Here is a 15,648-nt window from a genome sequence, read left to right on the forward strand (position 1 = left end):
GTATATTTCAGCTCCAAACAGCCAAGATGTTGTTTATGAGGAAAATGCAGGCAATGAGTTATGGCAAAGCAACAAACCTTGTATAACACAACAGGCTAACGAGGCATTTATGAGGAGGCGGAGTCACGTAACAAAAACAAAACTATATATGCCTTCAAACTTGAGCTGCACTCCTCTATAACTGTTAAAGGGATGCTTGTTTCATTTCGCAATTTCAGCAGAAAGAAGTTCATATTTTGGCTCCATTTAATTTGACATTACCTTTCATGTACAAAAAACATTTTGCCACTTACTTTTCAAATGACATCACGGGCGCTCAGGTAACAACCAATCATATCTCAGTTTCTGAACGTCAAATGACCAAACTCGTAAAACAGGTGAGCCATTAATGGACGTTAACTGAGCTTTGACTCGGAGCAACTGTGATGTCGACAGCATGTAGCAGAATGTGTTTTTATTTAAAAGTATTAATTGCAGCCTTAACTTATCAAATTAATTCTAAACAAGATATAAACTTATTAATAGCTAAAACTGACTAAATTATCCTTTTTAAAGTTTCCATGTAAAATATTTGCGATTACTGCACTGCAAATGTTCATCTTGTTGTTTCCCTTTAAAAGGGGGCAAGGCTTATTGCTGGGAATCGACGTCATTTCGCCGTTTTACACACAACGTCCGGATCAATGAGAGCGAGCGAGCGTGCGTGCGTACGTGCGCGCGCGTCGCTCTTCCTGGAAGGGATTATTTACGTGCGCGCCGCCGACACGTGAAAGGGAAACGCACGCACGACAAGACAAAAGAAGTTTGTCTCTTTTCCGCGCGGAGCAGTGGAGCGTTGAGGCTAGCAGCAGCAGAAAGAAGCAAAAGAGGCGGCGGCAGTTTTGCAACGTGGGGGGACTGCGTGACCAACAACTTGTCCACGCCACCCCCCACGACATATAGAAATAATTAACTCTTTTTTTTTTTTTTTTGTTATTGCAACAACACACACACACACAAACGGGAGAAGTGGAAGAGGAGAAGTTCACGAAACGGGAGATCATGTCTGAATCCCCCACGGCTGCACCCAAGGTAACGACGCGCACCATCGTTGTGGGGGGTTCCGTTGTTGTGGGTCTCGCGTTTGTTGGGTTTGTTTTCGTTTTGGCCGCGCTCATCTGTTGCTCGCACACGCGTGGACTGCGCGTATTAAAGTCGTGACTGGCAACGACATACCGAGCTTAGTGCACTCGCTTCCCCTTCACAACCACCTTTGAACTCTTTCCCAAAACATAACATGAAATGAAATGAAAAGAAAACTCCTCAAAGGATCATGGATGGGATCCACGTGTTGCCCACGTAACAGCTGGACTGCGTCAACGCTCCACGCGCTGGTTGCCCACGCCATATCGTGACACAGTCGGAAAAACAACAACAACACAGGGCAGTTGTCTTTACTATCATTTTCGTAATTAACCCATCAGTGTATGGTTAAGGTGAGCACTGCAAAAATGGGTCTTTATTCATTTTAGGTTATTTATAGCCGAGTGTCCTCCTTAATAGTCTTCAATAATCCACACTGAAGTTCTACAAATCGTTTATAAACAATGCAAATACAGAAAGTGATCCTTAACGAGTTGGGCAAGCCAGTGTCGTTGTGAGATGTGATCAGGCTGCCAGTTGTATCGGGGTCGCCTGCAGATGATGTCACACTACAGGATTGTCCGGAAATCGTCCGTTTACAATTCTTCAAAATAACAAAATGTATGGACTAAAATTGTAAAAACGTAATAAAACAAAAAAATATAAAAGCATGATACTTTAAGAGTGGAAAAAAAAAAAAAAATAGATAGCCAGTGACGTAAATACAGCAGCGCGAACAAATTTAGCTTCGGTTTGTTTTCTTTCTTAGCTGTTCACAAATCAATCACAATTAAAAAAAAAAAAAAAAAAAAAAAAAATATCTAAACTGACAATATTTGTCACATCTGAGAATTTTGTGTATTTATTGTTTCGTCAATCTATTTTATATTCAATATATTTTGCGGTTATAATCAGGTTTATTTACGTTTTTACAATTTCAGTCCATATATTTTGTTATTTAAATAATATCTTTAATATTTTCTTTCCAATGCTTGACGTCAGCTGGATAATTTCTAGCCAATCCTGTAGCGGGACATTTTCGTTAGGCGACCCCGATATGATCTGGCAGCCCGATCACATCTTACAACGGTGTAACGCGTCATTGGTTTGTGCTACAATAGCAAAACAGGGAGCAAAAATGGTCTGAATGTAGGTCCACATGTACTCACTTTTTGAGAAGACAAAAAATTCTCAATGCTATCACACGTCACTATTAAGTGTCCAATTTTGTAAAAGATCAGTCAGTTCCAAGGCAAAAAAAAGAGAGAAATATATACCCTGAAAGGCAAAACGAAAAAGTGACCCATCAGGCACGACAAAACAGAGGCGCCACCATGTGGCGCGGTGCCATACTACGGCTTGTTACACCGGTTTAGGCCTTTCCACTGTCCAGCATGAACAGTCGGTCGGGGAACGCTATAACCTAAATGATAACGCACGTAAAGATAGCTTGTCCCCATGTCAAGTGTTTGTTTGTGAATAATGTTGAGTCAAGTCAAGTCAAGTCAAGTCATCTTTATTTATATAGATTAAGGAGTATGAGCTCGGTGACCCCAAAAGTCCTACAGCTGCCTGAAGTTGGCTACTTCCCCCTTTTTTTTCTCCCCCATCCCCTTTTGGATATAAAAGTTCTGAAGTGTCTGGCAAAGGTCTGTTTGAATGTCTAGCAAGAGATGCGCATGAAAGAGGAAATGGAAGACTGAAAGATTGGTTTTTGACTTCCACAGGAAATTCCTGGTACATTCAGTTGGTGCGCAACACAGACCGAAATAAAGAAATTAATAAATAACGCGAGTGGGTGCCGACAGCAGGCGGAGGGAAGCAGCGACGACCGAGCTTCATTTCCTCTTTAAAAAAAAAAAAAAATGTTGGCTGCTTCTTGTTCTGCTCTCACTCAGAAACGGAAGCGCGCGCTGGATCTGCTCACGTTTTGCGCCAATGCGATGCTGCTGCTTGATAGCCACATCGTCCCAACGGTGTGCAACAAAACAGACAAAAGAGAAATATACACAATATGCCACGTGATTGTTGTTTCCACTTGGGAAAATATCCACAAGAAAAAGCATTGAGCGCTTGTAAACATTTTGAGTGTCCAGTTGAATGTGTGGAACAAAACCGTTTCCATGCCGAGGCTTGGAGCGGCCCACGTCGTCACAACACTCTGAAGCAGTTCAAGACTAGGAGTGCGATGATGTATCAATATCGTGATACTAACTTTGTCTCCCGAATAGATTATCGACATGCCTACGCAAGTTTTGCAATATTTGTGGTTAATATACAGCCACTATAACGGCTCCATTGTTCATGACTAATTGAGCAATTACTTGGTGGGCCACTAGGGGGAGCGCCTCATAAGAGTGGCGGGGAAATGGACGCAAGTCTTCAGGCGAAGGAGACTCATCAGCTTACTTTACTTGCAGCAAAGAAAAATGTGTATTATAACTTCAATTTTAACATTTTAAAACATTTTGTTTCAACACAATTTCTGAGGAATATTAATATTGATTTAATATTTAGGTAATTTCATTATTTACTTTTGCAATGTTACACAAAAAAATAGTGTCACAGTTTATAAAATGAAACAATTGACTATGTAACTTGACTGACATGTTGCATGACAATATTGATTAAGAAAGACACAAATTTGTTGACAGAAAGTTTGTCTCTGTTTCAAAGACATCTGTTTAAAAAATACACTAAAGTACTCACTGTGAAGAAGACATATTGTGTTTCAGTGATGGTACAAAAAGAAACGATTTTCTCATTGGAAAAAACAACATCAGTTTATGTCTTGAGTAGTTTTATGACCTGACCAATATCGATAATCGCGTTATCGTTTGTCTTATTGTGAGCCTTGTATCGCATATCGTATCGTTCTCGTGAGGTTCCCAGAGGTTCCTAGCCCTAATGAAGACTAATCCATCCAGAATCAACTAAACATCCACAGCAATCTGTTGAATTTTCCAAAATAAAAAATACAAATCTTCATGGGCCACAACATTAGGTACACCAAATTAGCAGCTGCTGCCGTTCCAATATTTACTCAGTTATGGCACCACCATAGCGCTGTTATCGCACTGTGGTCGAGTCCGGTATTTGATTGGATGCCGAAAAAAAATAAATAAATACAAGGATACCACTTTACCAGCCTGACATATGATTTCCGGGCAGGTGGCGTATAGGAGCCATGTCAGCCGTGTGGAGATACTTTAAGGTAAACACAAGACGACAAAACTTTGCTAGCTAATTATGCTCTGCAAATTGGATAGATGGCCATTTTACAACTTGAGGTCTTTTCAAGAAGCAGCCGTGGAATTTTTTTTTGACCCACTTTACAGTATTTGGACATTTTTTGGATCCGACTTAGTGACTGCTATGGTGGGTTCCTAACATCAGGCGAGGTGAAGCTCAAGCGAGCCTGTGTGTGTGGAAGTGGTGGTAGTGGAGGTGGGGGGGGGGTCTGTTTGGGTTCAGGGCCGGTGGTGGGCTTGGCACGTTTAGTGAAGCCTGGCTTTTGTGTCTCTGTGTCTATTCATAGCAGGAGAGGCGCTCTTTCAGTCCTTCCGCGAACCCGCTGCCAAACTCCACTTCCTCCCCCGTCCATGCTCCCGCCCCCGTCGTCCACGCCGTCCACAGCCCCGCCGCCAGGCCAGCCAGCCGAATGGAGGACAACAAGCCTGCCAGGCTGCCCGCGCACCTGCGTGAGTCTCGCACACACTCACGCAAGTACTTGTCGAAGCAGACGTTGGCTGCAGGCATCCTCGGAACGTCGGCGGGTCAGAACCGATAGCGCTTGGCTGACCCACCACAGTCTAGCACAGATAATGAGGAGGTGCACGTGTTGTGTCACATGACGACAACAACAACAAAAGGAAGGTGCAGTCCGTTGTGGATGAAGCCGCTGTTTCTCAAACTTTTACATTAAAATTAAGTCCTAAAAAGTGGATTTTATATTGCAATATCGCTGGCTCTATGTTGGCCGTTGAGTTGGTCATTTAAATTATAGGGTAATAATAATAAAAAAAATAAAATGAAATGAAATGAAAATACCAATTTCAAGAAAAGTTCAAGACAGTTTATTTAATTGATGATTCTTTCATATACTCGTAGCACGATAGTTCAGCAGTTCTTAACCTAGGTTCGATAGAAGCCCAGCGTTAGGTGAGTCAGTCTCGCTGGAGGTCAAAACATATGGAGGACCAAAACTGCCAAAAATTCAAAATAAATAAATAATAAATAAATAAATAAATGGTGAAAAGTGAAAATAAAAATGGATAAAAAAAATACAAATTATTATTTAATTTAATAATACATTTGTATTTAATTTTTGAATTATTATTTTTAAATTTGTTTTTTATTTTCACTTTAAGTCATTTATTTATTTATAATTTTGGCAAGTTTGGTGCATACTGCCAAGTCCAAATTTTATTTAAATGTGGGGGCGGTCCTAAGCGTGTCTTGGGTTGGACTCCGCCATTGCAAACTGCCTGTCATTGGCCGAGCGAGCATCTCGGCCAACAAGAAAGTCTTGCCGGCTTGTCCACTGTCTGCTCTCACTTGATGTCTAGCAACTCAAAGTCGCAAGTTGAGGTGACAGTGGACAAGATTTTTTTTTTTGTTGCTCTTTTAATTTCCATTTACATTTTTTTTATATGATTTTTGAATTATATTTTTAATATCCATTTTTAATTTCACTTTTAGTCATTCATTGATTTATTTTGTCATTTATTTATTTAGAATTTTGGCAGTTATGGTCGTCCGTAAAGACACACTCGTGCCGACTCAAATGATTGGCGATGATCCGCATCTATTGGCTGCAGGTGATCACACTCGCATTTGCTTGGCCTATTTTCTGTGCTGCAGGGAATTTGACGGGCTCAGTCGTCGACTTGTGACTGTGTTGTTGTGAAGCTATCATGTGATTGTTTTATTTTTGTAATCCCTACATATTATGCCGAGCCAAAAAAAAAAGAGAAAGTGATCGGACGATTATGTGCAATAAGAATTAGACATGTATAACGAAACGTACGGTGTTCCACAGGGTTCAATTCTAGGGCCTCTTGAAAGCAGTTTTTTTTTTTTTTTTAACTGATAAAAGTAGGTTATGTAATTTGAAAAATGTAATTTTATGGGCGGGATATCGTCATCTTATCTCATCACCGCGAGTGACTAAAGTAAACAAACCTGAACAGAAATGTCAATACAATGAACAAATAAGAAAATGACCAGTAGTATCCATCCATCCATTTTCTTGACCGCTTATTCCTTACAAGGGTCGCGGGGGCTGCTGGCGCCTATCTCAGCTGGCTCTGGGCAGTAGGCGGGGGACACCCTGGACTGGTTGCCAACCAATCGCAGGGCACACAGAGACGAACAACCATCCACACTCACACGCACACCTAGGGACAATTCGGAGCGCCCAATTAACCTGCCATGCATGTCTTTGGAATGTGGGAGGTGACCGGAGTACCCGGAGAAGACCCACGCGGGCACGGGGAGAACATGCAAACTCCACCCAGGAAGGTCCGAGCCTGGACTCGAACCGGAGACCTCAGAACTGGGAAGAGGACGTGCTAACACCAGCAGTATGACTCCCCTTTTTAAATATACTTTAAATTTTCATATTATCAGCATATTTAATGCGCCATAGCTTTAGACTATGTAAATGAATATCGCGATGATAGGAATTATGTCAATCCTAACAATTGATAGCATATGACAAGTCCAGATGGTCTTCAAGATGTTGTTTTTGTTAGCCTGTTAGGGAAGTAAGCTAACATTCATCCTGAATGTTAGCTTATTTTCCCATAATGTTATATTACAATAAGTTATCCCAAATTTCAGGGAAGTGGCAATTATAAGCCAATGCCGAATCGTTTAGTTTCATGCACATTGAGGAAGTGCTTCTTCAACCTGCACTTGTTTGTATTGCAGCGGACGTTGGCCGCAGACCAGATGCTAATGCTAACAGTGTAAACAGTGTAAATGTCTCCAAAAATGAATGACTGGGACCAAGCGCTTCATTGTGGTTCATGTTAAATTATTGTTTTTTTAAAGTCATTAGTTCCATATTTATTGAGAAGTGAAATGCAGGTAAACACAGGTGAAATGACTCTTATTGATAAGGAGAGCAGGTGTGGTTGGTGGGCTGCCAACAGATAGTAAGTAGGCCCAACGCTCAATGAGTAACGATATGTTCAATACAGCCGTCAATATTTAACTTTTTTTTTTTTTTTTTTTGTGAATATGTTGAGCTGAGGACATTTGTCAGGCCGTTGACTGACATTTACAGGAAACTCTTCAGGCATTGTTTTTGAAAAAAACAAAAAAAAAGGAAGAAGTGCTTTTTGCTTCTGTTTCCTTACATGTCACGTGAAAGCGACGGGTCACTTCCGCATGCTTTGGGCGGAAGTTAGAACGCTGTCACATTTCGAACACGCTTGGTCACATGGACCCGGCGGCCGGAAATGAGCACTTCCTGCTCGCTCGTCCGTTCCTATGCAAACAAGCGTGCGGTGGGAAACGAGTCGTCCGCGAGAGTGATGGAAGAGAGGAGAAGAGAGCTTAAAAAAAAAAAAAAAAAAAAAAAACGACAGTGAAAAAGAATGAGGGAGGAAATTGCAGTGTGGGCAGAAATCCGCCTTCTCCATTTCCTGGGTAGGAAGTGGATTAGATGGGGGAGGGGGGTGGTTGTGTTAGTCATCAACTGTTCCCGACACTAAAGAATGCTAGTATAGCATTATGAACTCTGTAAACTCCCCAATTCAGATTAGTATTTTTTTCAAATCTCCCATTTGATGATGGCAGTAACGTCCATGGCAACAAGACTGCCTGGTACGTGCATGCGTGTCTTTTTGTGTCAAGCGTGTGTAGGTGTAAACTGCGAGTAACCGCATTACAGTACATGAATAAAGAAATGCCCTTTTGCTCTCTCTTTTTTTTTTTTTTTTTTTTTTTTAAGTGTGTTGTAGATCACACATTGGAGCGAATAAGTATGTGTGCGTGTTTGAGGGGAAATTTCCTTCCCCTGGAAGCGGCTCTTGTCCTCAGGAATTTCCTGAGTGGGCAGACAGAGCTTCCTGAATAAATGTTGTTGTTGTTGTTTAACTCGCTCGCTCGTCTCCTGTGAAAGGGAAACTGTTCTCACATGCCAGAAAAGAGCGAGCTGAATGCAGTCCCCTTCTCTTTCTGCTCACGACGCACTCGCATGGGAGGGAGGGTGACACTGAATTTCCTATAGACTCTTCTAGTGTGACGTCACGTTGAAGTGCACCCCCTTGCGGTGGAGGGCAGGGCGTCAATGTGAGTAAATGAGAAAACAATCAGTGTGAGCTAGAAAATAGGTCAAACAGTTGATAAATCAGCGAGCAACGCTATGGTGAATTTGTGCGCGGCCGACGGATGCTCTAATGGCTCAAAGAGAGATTAGATCATTCTTTCGGCTGCCGGCAGTGATTCTAAACCAGGCGGAAGGAAGACAGTGAGGAGTGAAAGACAAGCACAGTAGCTAGCGCCAAACTACTACACAACCGCTTTGCACCCACAAAAAGTACGAGCATCATTTTATATATCATATACTTTTTCTCTTTTTCATATACAGTAGTGGGTCATAACATTAACCTCTGATTATAAATTGCAGGCAGACGTGATGAATGTGCCATATTATCTTTAGTGAAACAATCAATTTTTTTTGCACAAGTATTTAAGTCACAAAGGCGTTCGAACATAGTCGCAAAGGCGTTCGAACAGTCGCACATGCCTTCGAACATAGTCGCACAAGCGTTCAAACATAGTCGCAAATGCGTTCGAACATAGTCGCAAATATGTTCGAATGTACTTGTAGGCTACATGCTACAAAGTTAACATACCTTCCTAATGCCATGGGGTATTATTTGCGCATGCGTGAGTGAAAACAAAACACAAGTATTTGGGCCACATTACCAATTAACTCATTCACTGCCTTTGACAAGTATACTTGTCAATTGTATTTTTTAGAGCGGTGCTAAATGGGGGCGAATCTGAGCATGCTCCACTGTAAATATCAAACTTGGAAACAACTTTACTGATGCCCAACCACCGGTAGATGACATCATTGCCCCATTTTATAGGAAATAAACACAGTTTCAGAGTCCATGGGAGAAATGGCTGTATTTTGGCAAACCTACATTTTTCTGCTGTCAATTATAAAAGAACGGGACGGGACAAAAAGTAGGGAGTCTATCCTGTTATTTGGTAGATTCGGTTTATATATAATTATTGAATGTAATATCACGTGAGTATTGGAAATGTAAAAATTTTCTATAATGACTGGCAGTGAATGAGTTAATTAGAAAATTAAGTAGACAAAAAACAGTGTTCATTTGTAACTTTTACAATTTATTATGTCTGCTATGCATGATTTAGGTTTGTCATGTTTGTTTTTCATGTTTTTTGTCTACTTAATTTTCTAATGAATTGGTAATGTGGCCCAGATGCCTGCAAAAATGGGGTTTTGTTTTCACTCGCGCATGCACAAATTATACTCCGTTGGCATTATGGGAAGGTATGCTAACTTTGTAGCATGTAGCCTACAAGTATGCTCGAACACATTTGCAAGTATGTTGGAACATATTTGTGACCGTGTTCGAAGATATTTGCGAATATCTTCAAACATATTTACGAGTATGTTCAAACCTGTTTCAATACATTTGAACATATTTGCAAGTATGTTCGAACATATTTGCGAGTATGTTCGAACATACTCGCCAGCCAAAAATGTTTACTCCAGATTGGCAGCTCTACGCTTCCATAATTTAAGTAATTTTGACCAAAAAGTTCACAATTTAACACAATTATCACATTTAACACTTTAACTCGGGTTTGATTTCTGTTAAGCTGTGTTGTAAACATGGGGTCTGTTTGTTAGCAGCTAGCAAGCTAAGCTAGCTTCAAAACGTCGATATACAGCAGGATGAGTATATCTGGACACAAACGATTTAATGAATGACAATTTACACCATGAAAGTAGTGATCAAGTACTGTTTCAACCAAAAACAACATACCTTAAGCTTCCACTTCCACTTTGCCCTCCAACAAACTCAATTTTTTTATGGAGCTAGCAGCTCCAAACGACTGGCTTCAATCAATGTGTCCTACTCGGGACGTTTTTTTTTTTTTTTTTTTTTTGTGAATATTTCCCACCTTTTAACGAAAACGCTCGGCGAAAATCAAGCTCTCTGCATTCATTTATTATGGGATGTTTGCCCTCTGGGAGGCACAGAGGGAGCTAAGCGGTTAACGTCAGCTGGAAGGTTCGATAGAACACGCTCATGCTACAATATGATCAAGCTGATCTTAAAAAAACCCCAAAAAAACAAAAGTGAGCTTTTATAAATGAAAGGCGCATCCTTACCGGATAGATTTTCGTATTGCTGGAAAAGTGTGAGAGTAAATAAGCAGACTGCGCTTGCTTGTCATATTGCATGTGGTAAACAAACATCAAGTGAACAGGATTTGCAGGAAGTTTCCCGACACTGGCAAGAAACATTCTAATGCTACTGTACCAAAAGAAAATTATAGAGTGCCACTCAAATGATGATGAGTGTTTTGCTTGCGTTATTTTCCATGACCTGAAAAATGCTTTTTAAAAATAAGCAATAGAGTGAATTAATAGGCAAATTGACAAATTGCATTTAGTTTTTGAGCTGGAGTGGTTTTACAACTGTAACCATTACCAACCTTTTCTGCCGTGTGGGTATCAGATATGATTTGGGCTGATTTGGTTTGGTTTAGTTACTGGTTTCTTACTGAACACATGAGCAGTCGAAACTGACAATATTTTCCCATTTCAGTAAATTTATTTGAACGTATAGCTTTTAAAGAGATATTTGACTCATCAAACAATTTTCAGCAGTAAAAAAGTGAATATTTTGTGTATAATTAATATGCTAACTTCATTATTTTTCATGTACAATAAATACCTTTAAAAAGTTGTTGTTTTTTTTTTGTACTTTCTGTCGACTGATGATGACATCACCTGTGCTGATGATGGCTCATCTGTTCTTTTGGGTTTGGTCAGCAAACTGAGCCATGATTGCTCGTTAACCACTTCCTCAGCAGAGGTGATGTCATAATCGTTTGAGTTCAGTTGACAGCAAGTAGAAAAATAACTTTCTAATTTATTGTGCATGGAAAAATAATGAAGTTAGCACATTAATTATTGACAAAATATTCACTTCACGACTGAAAATGGCTTTTGCTTTCATTTATGTGCTATTTTATTTCCATTCTTTTATATTTATTTATTTGTATTTTATCTCTTATTTATTCAATGTTAAAGTAACCTACTTTTTTTTAATTCTTAGGTTTATTTACGTTTTTTTTTTTTTTTTTTTTTTTACAATTTCAGTCCACATATTATTTAAATGACATCCATAATATTTTCCCCCCAATGTTTTGACGTCAACGGGATCATTTCCAGCCGATCCTGTCGCGTGACGTCATCAGTAGGCGACCCCCGATTACGATACAGGCAGCAGCCCGATCACATCTGGTACCAACACCGTCTTTCCTTTGTTCCGACCTTCCTACCCTCTTTTTGGACCACTTTCCTGCCATTCTTCTCCTCAAGACCTGCTTTTCTTTTGCTCGTCAGCTTTTCTTCCTGACTCTCCTTCCTCCCTTTCTTTCCTCCTTCCTGCATCCTTAACATCCTTCCTTCCTTTTGCTGAAACCTACTTTTCTCTCTTCCTTCCTTCCGTGCCAACCCAATATGGCTTTAGAATCGACTTCTTGACATTACTGACGGTATTCACACAAAAAAAAAAATGCTGATTTCGGTGTATACATTTCTGCGGAGGCGGGTGTAAGTCATTCCTGATTCCGGCATACCTCAACTCAACTCAACTTTATTTAAAAAGCACTTTAAAACAAGCATTGTTGTAAGTGCTGTACATGGAACAGAAATTGGCCATGCAGTAAAGAATAAGAAAAAAACAAACATAAGTGAGAATACAAGTAAATAAAGTTTGCATCAATAAATTAATTCATTGACTGCCAGCCATTTTGACTGAAGCAAGCCCCTTTGCCCTTTGCTGTTTGACTGGATTTTCACTGATTTTGATTTTTTTCAAGGCCCACAGAATATTGTGTTCTATTGCTATAAAAACATGGAACTAGGGCTGTGCAATTAATTGAAAAATCAATTACAATTTCAATTATTAGACTCCGCAATTACAAAATCAGCATAATCGTTAAAAACAAAAAGATTTTTAATACTCATTTTTGAGTGGTTTAAATTTATACATTTGCATATTTTCTGAAATGTTAAAATAACAAATTTAATAAATGTTGTTTCATCCAAAAGGAACTTGCAAATATTGTGTTTCAAATAATTTTGTCTTATTGTTAAAAAATATATATTAATACTCATATTTGAGTTGTTTAAATTTATACTTTTGCAGCTTTTTATTTTTAAATATTTAAAGTAACTAATTTAATAAATTTTGTTTCATCCAAAACGAACTCGCATAATTATTGTGTTTCAAATAATTTTATTTGTCTTAATATTAAAAAAAAAAAAAATAATCATCCTACTGCACAGTGCACATGCTTGCACTCAAACTTAAAGTTTTTGCCAACATCCATCCATCAATTTTCTGAACCGCTTGCTCCTCACAAGGGTCGCGGGGGTGCTGGAGCCTATTTTTTGCCAACATAAATAAATTATTATAAATTCTGTTTGGTCCAAAAGGAACTTACATAAATGTAGTGTGTTTCTATTTTTTTTTAACTTTAATATTTTTTAATGCTTCAAAGAATTTAATTTGTCTTAATATTTTTTAATTTGTTTTTATTACGCTTGAGCATTCTCTTGTTCTGTACAAAAAAAACAAAAAAACAAAAAAAAAACGTTTGAATAATCTTGATTTCAATTACTGCTAAAATAATCGTGATTATTATTTTTCCCATACCTGGAACGCACCAAAAGAAAGATTATAGTCTTTTCTTTCATCAGGAAAACAAGTATATTTCTACCTGTTTCCGTTTTGCAGAAATTAGCATTACAACATAGCTAAGTTTCATCATTAGTCACAAATCTGTTTAAAACGGTGGCAAAAAGAGCTTGTTGCAACATGGCCCTGGTTGATCTCTTATACTCTGATGCCACCTGCTGGCCGTATTTGTAATAACTACCACTGTTTCAAGCGTTCTCTAGAGGCTGCATCAAATCTTTCTGTATGCTCAAGGTGTAAAAAACGTAAAAAAACAAAAGAAAAACAAAAACAAAAAACAAATACGTCTTTGGGACCTTGGTAATATTTAAAATAGAACATATTTATACGTTTTTGGGAGCAAATGAGTTAAGAAGTATGCGAGTGAATAAATAAATAGAATAAACATCAAATACCAAAACAATCTTAAGTTTTACGGTGCGCCAAAAGCCAAAGAATACAAGATGGGTTTTAAGACGACAACTGCGTCGATTTTACACAAGCTGCGCCAAGCTAATAGGCTCGCTAAAATGTAGTTGGAATGACATAAAAAAAAGCCAAATAAAAGTGCGTCAGATTTTGATGAATAAGCCGCGTATTTGCATCTTCTCGCTGTTGTTGATGCTTGTGATTGTGGAAAATGCTGACTGAGCTTCAAGTGTGTGGAAAAGGGGGCGGAAATTCAACCGTGGGGGGGAAAAGAAAGAAAACATGAATGAGAGGAAGAGTTGCAAAGAGCCAACAAGAGCTGGCTTGCTCTTGTTTCTTGACAACAAACAATCAGGGAACAGGTCGTGCTACTTCCTGGCCATAAAAGCTGCGCGTGATTGATGATGCGTTTTATGTTTGTTTGGACTGGACGCAGTCCAGCTCTGCTGGATCGGGGACACGCACATGCCTGCTGCTGGCTGGCTGAGGAAGCGGAGAATGACGTTGTAAAGATGACAACGGGGGTCTGAGGAAGGAAGTAAAAGTAAAAGTGTGCGTCCGTCGATGGGACGGAATGAGCGGAGGGGGTGTACGGCGGTGAGGAAATGATCACATGTCCCTGACTCAGTCAGGGTGTCAGAGGGTCATTCCGGCCTTCCTTCTCCTCGGTTCAGGAAAAAAATAAAATAAAAATTCTCTCGTCTCCTGAGATAGCGACGCTAACGTCCGCCTACTTCTGCTTTGTGAGAGGCAAGGCAAACATTTACCAGACTTTGGAGCAAAGTCCCAGCAAGCTTGACTGACAGAGAGAGTCATGTTTGTTTTTTTCTTTACTCGGCTGAAGCCGGTTGACATTGAGTACAGGGATGCATATTTATTAGGGTATTGACGATATATTGATATCGCGATAAATCGTGATACTTTGTCTCCCGATAGATTATCGATACGTTTACGCAAGTATCGTGATATTTGTAGTTAATATACAGCCACTTATAACAGCTCCATTGTTCATGACTTATTGAGCAATTACTTGGCAGGCCACTAGGGGGAGCGCCTCATAAGAGTGGTGGGGAAATGGACGCAAGTCTTCAGGCAAAGAAGACTCATCAGCTTACTTTTACTCGTGGAAGACATTTATCTGTCCAGCAACTGACTCACTTTTGCATGTTTCTCTGAAAAAGGAATTATATCTTCAATTTTAACATTTAAAAACATATTTTATGTTTCAACTTTTTGAGGCACACAATTTCTGAGGAAGATTAAAATTGATTTAATATTTAAGTAATTAAAAATTACATTTTATTTAATTTTGTAATGTTACAGAAAAAAAAATGTCATTTTATAAAATGAAACAATTGACTATGTAACTGACTGACATGTTGCATGACAATATTGTTTAAGAAAGACATAAATTTGTTCATAGAAAGTTGTCTGTTAAGAAAATATTTGTATTTGTTTAAAAAAATACACTAAAGTACTCATTGTGAAGAAGACACCAAAAAACTATTTTCTCATTGAAAAAAAATCAGTATATGTCGAGTCGTTTTATTATAGATTATTATGGATTTATGACCTGACCAATATATTGATAATCACGTTATTGTCATATCGTGACATAATCATTATCGCGAGCATTGTATTGCATATCGTATCGTGAGGTACCCAGAGGTTTCCACTCCAAAGCGAGATTCTTCCCATTTGTAAATTAGGAGTGTGCCTAAAAAATAAAAAATCAATTCTCATTTAGTACAATTCAGAATCAATTTTAAATGTTCTAAAATCGATTTTATTTAAATCTTGTACTGTCTTGCCCTTGTTTGTGTGTACAGTACTGAGAGCGGTGTTCCTGTTGTACCCGATTTGGCCACTTCGGGGCAGTGTGGTTCCATGCGTTCCGATACACAGTTAAGTTGTAGCCACATTAGAGAGTAGAAGGAAAAAGTCATGATCAAGTTATGGCAATCAAAGTTGATTATTTTTTAGGAAGAGCATATGCCGGTGCGTAATGTTAAGATGCTTTTCTCTGTATACATACCGAAAGCATTTTTGTATGAATAGCCGTTCTTTTGAGCGATTAAAAGTGCCGCGAGTAGCGCGCTAATTAGCTAGGCTAGCATTAATGAGT

At 39.0% G+C, this 15,648-nt stretch overlaps 1 protein-coding gene across 5 annotated transcripts in view; it reads left to right on the forward strand.

Annotated features, from left to right (window-relative positions):
- Window positions 1–661: 661 nt before the first annotated feature.
- The window catches only part of etv6 (ETS variant transcription factor 6), a 31,142-nt gene continuing 16,155 nt past the window's right edge, over window positions 662–15,648 (forward strand). For 2 of the 5 annotated variants that reach the window (XR_013279205.1, XM_077501051.1), the window contains exons 1-2: window positions 662–1,071; window positions 4,661–4,823. Coding sequence is in view for 4 of the 5 variants with exons in the window: in XM_077501051.1 (XP_077357177.1) it covers window positions 1,042–1,071; window positions 4,661–4,823 (193 nt within the window). In the remaining variant the exon portion in view is untranslated. Of the gene's footprint in view, window positions 1,072–4,293; window positions 4,337–4,660; window positions 4,824–15,648 lie in introns of all 5 variants that reach the window. The other 3 variants (XM_077501052.1, XM_077501054.1, XM_077501053.1) reach the window with 3 other exon arrangements.

The sequence above is a fragment of the Festucalex cinctus genome, chromosome 16 (assembly GCF_051991245.1).
Source record: "Festucalex cinctus isolate MCC-2025b chromosome 16, RoL_Fcin_1.0, whole genome shotgun sequence".
Classification (NCBI taxonomy): Eukaryota; Metazoa; Chordata; class Actinopteri; order Syngnathiformes; family Syngnathidae; genus Festucalex; species Festucalex cinctus.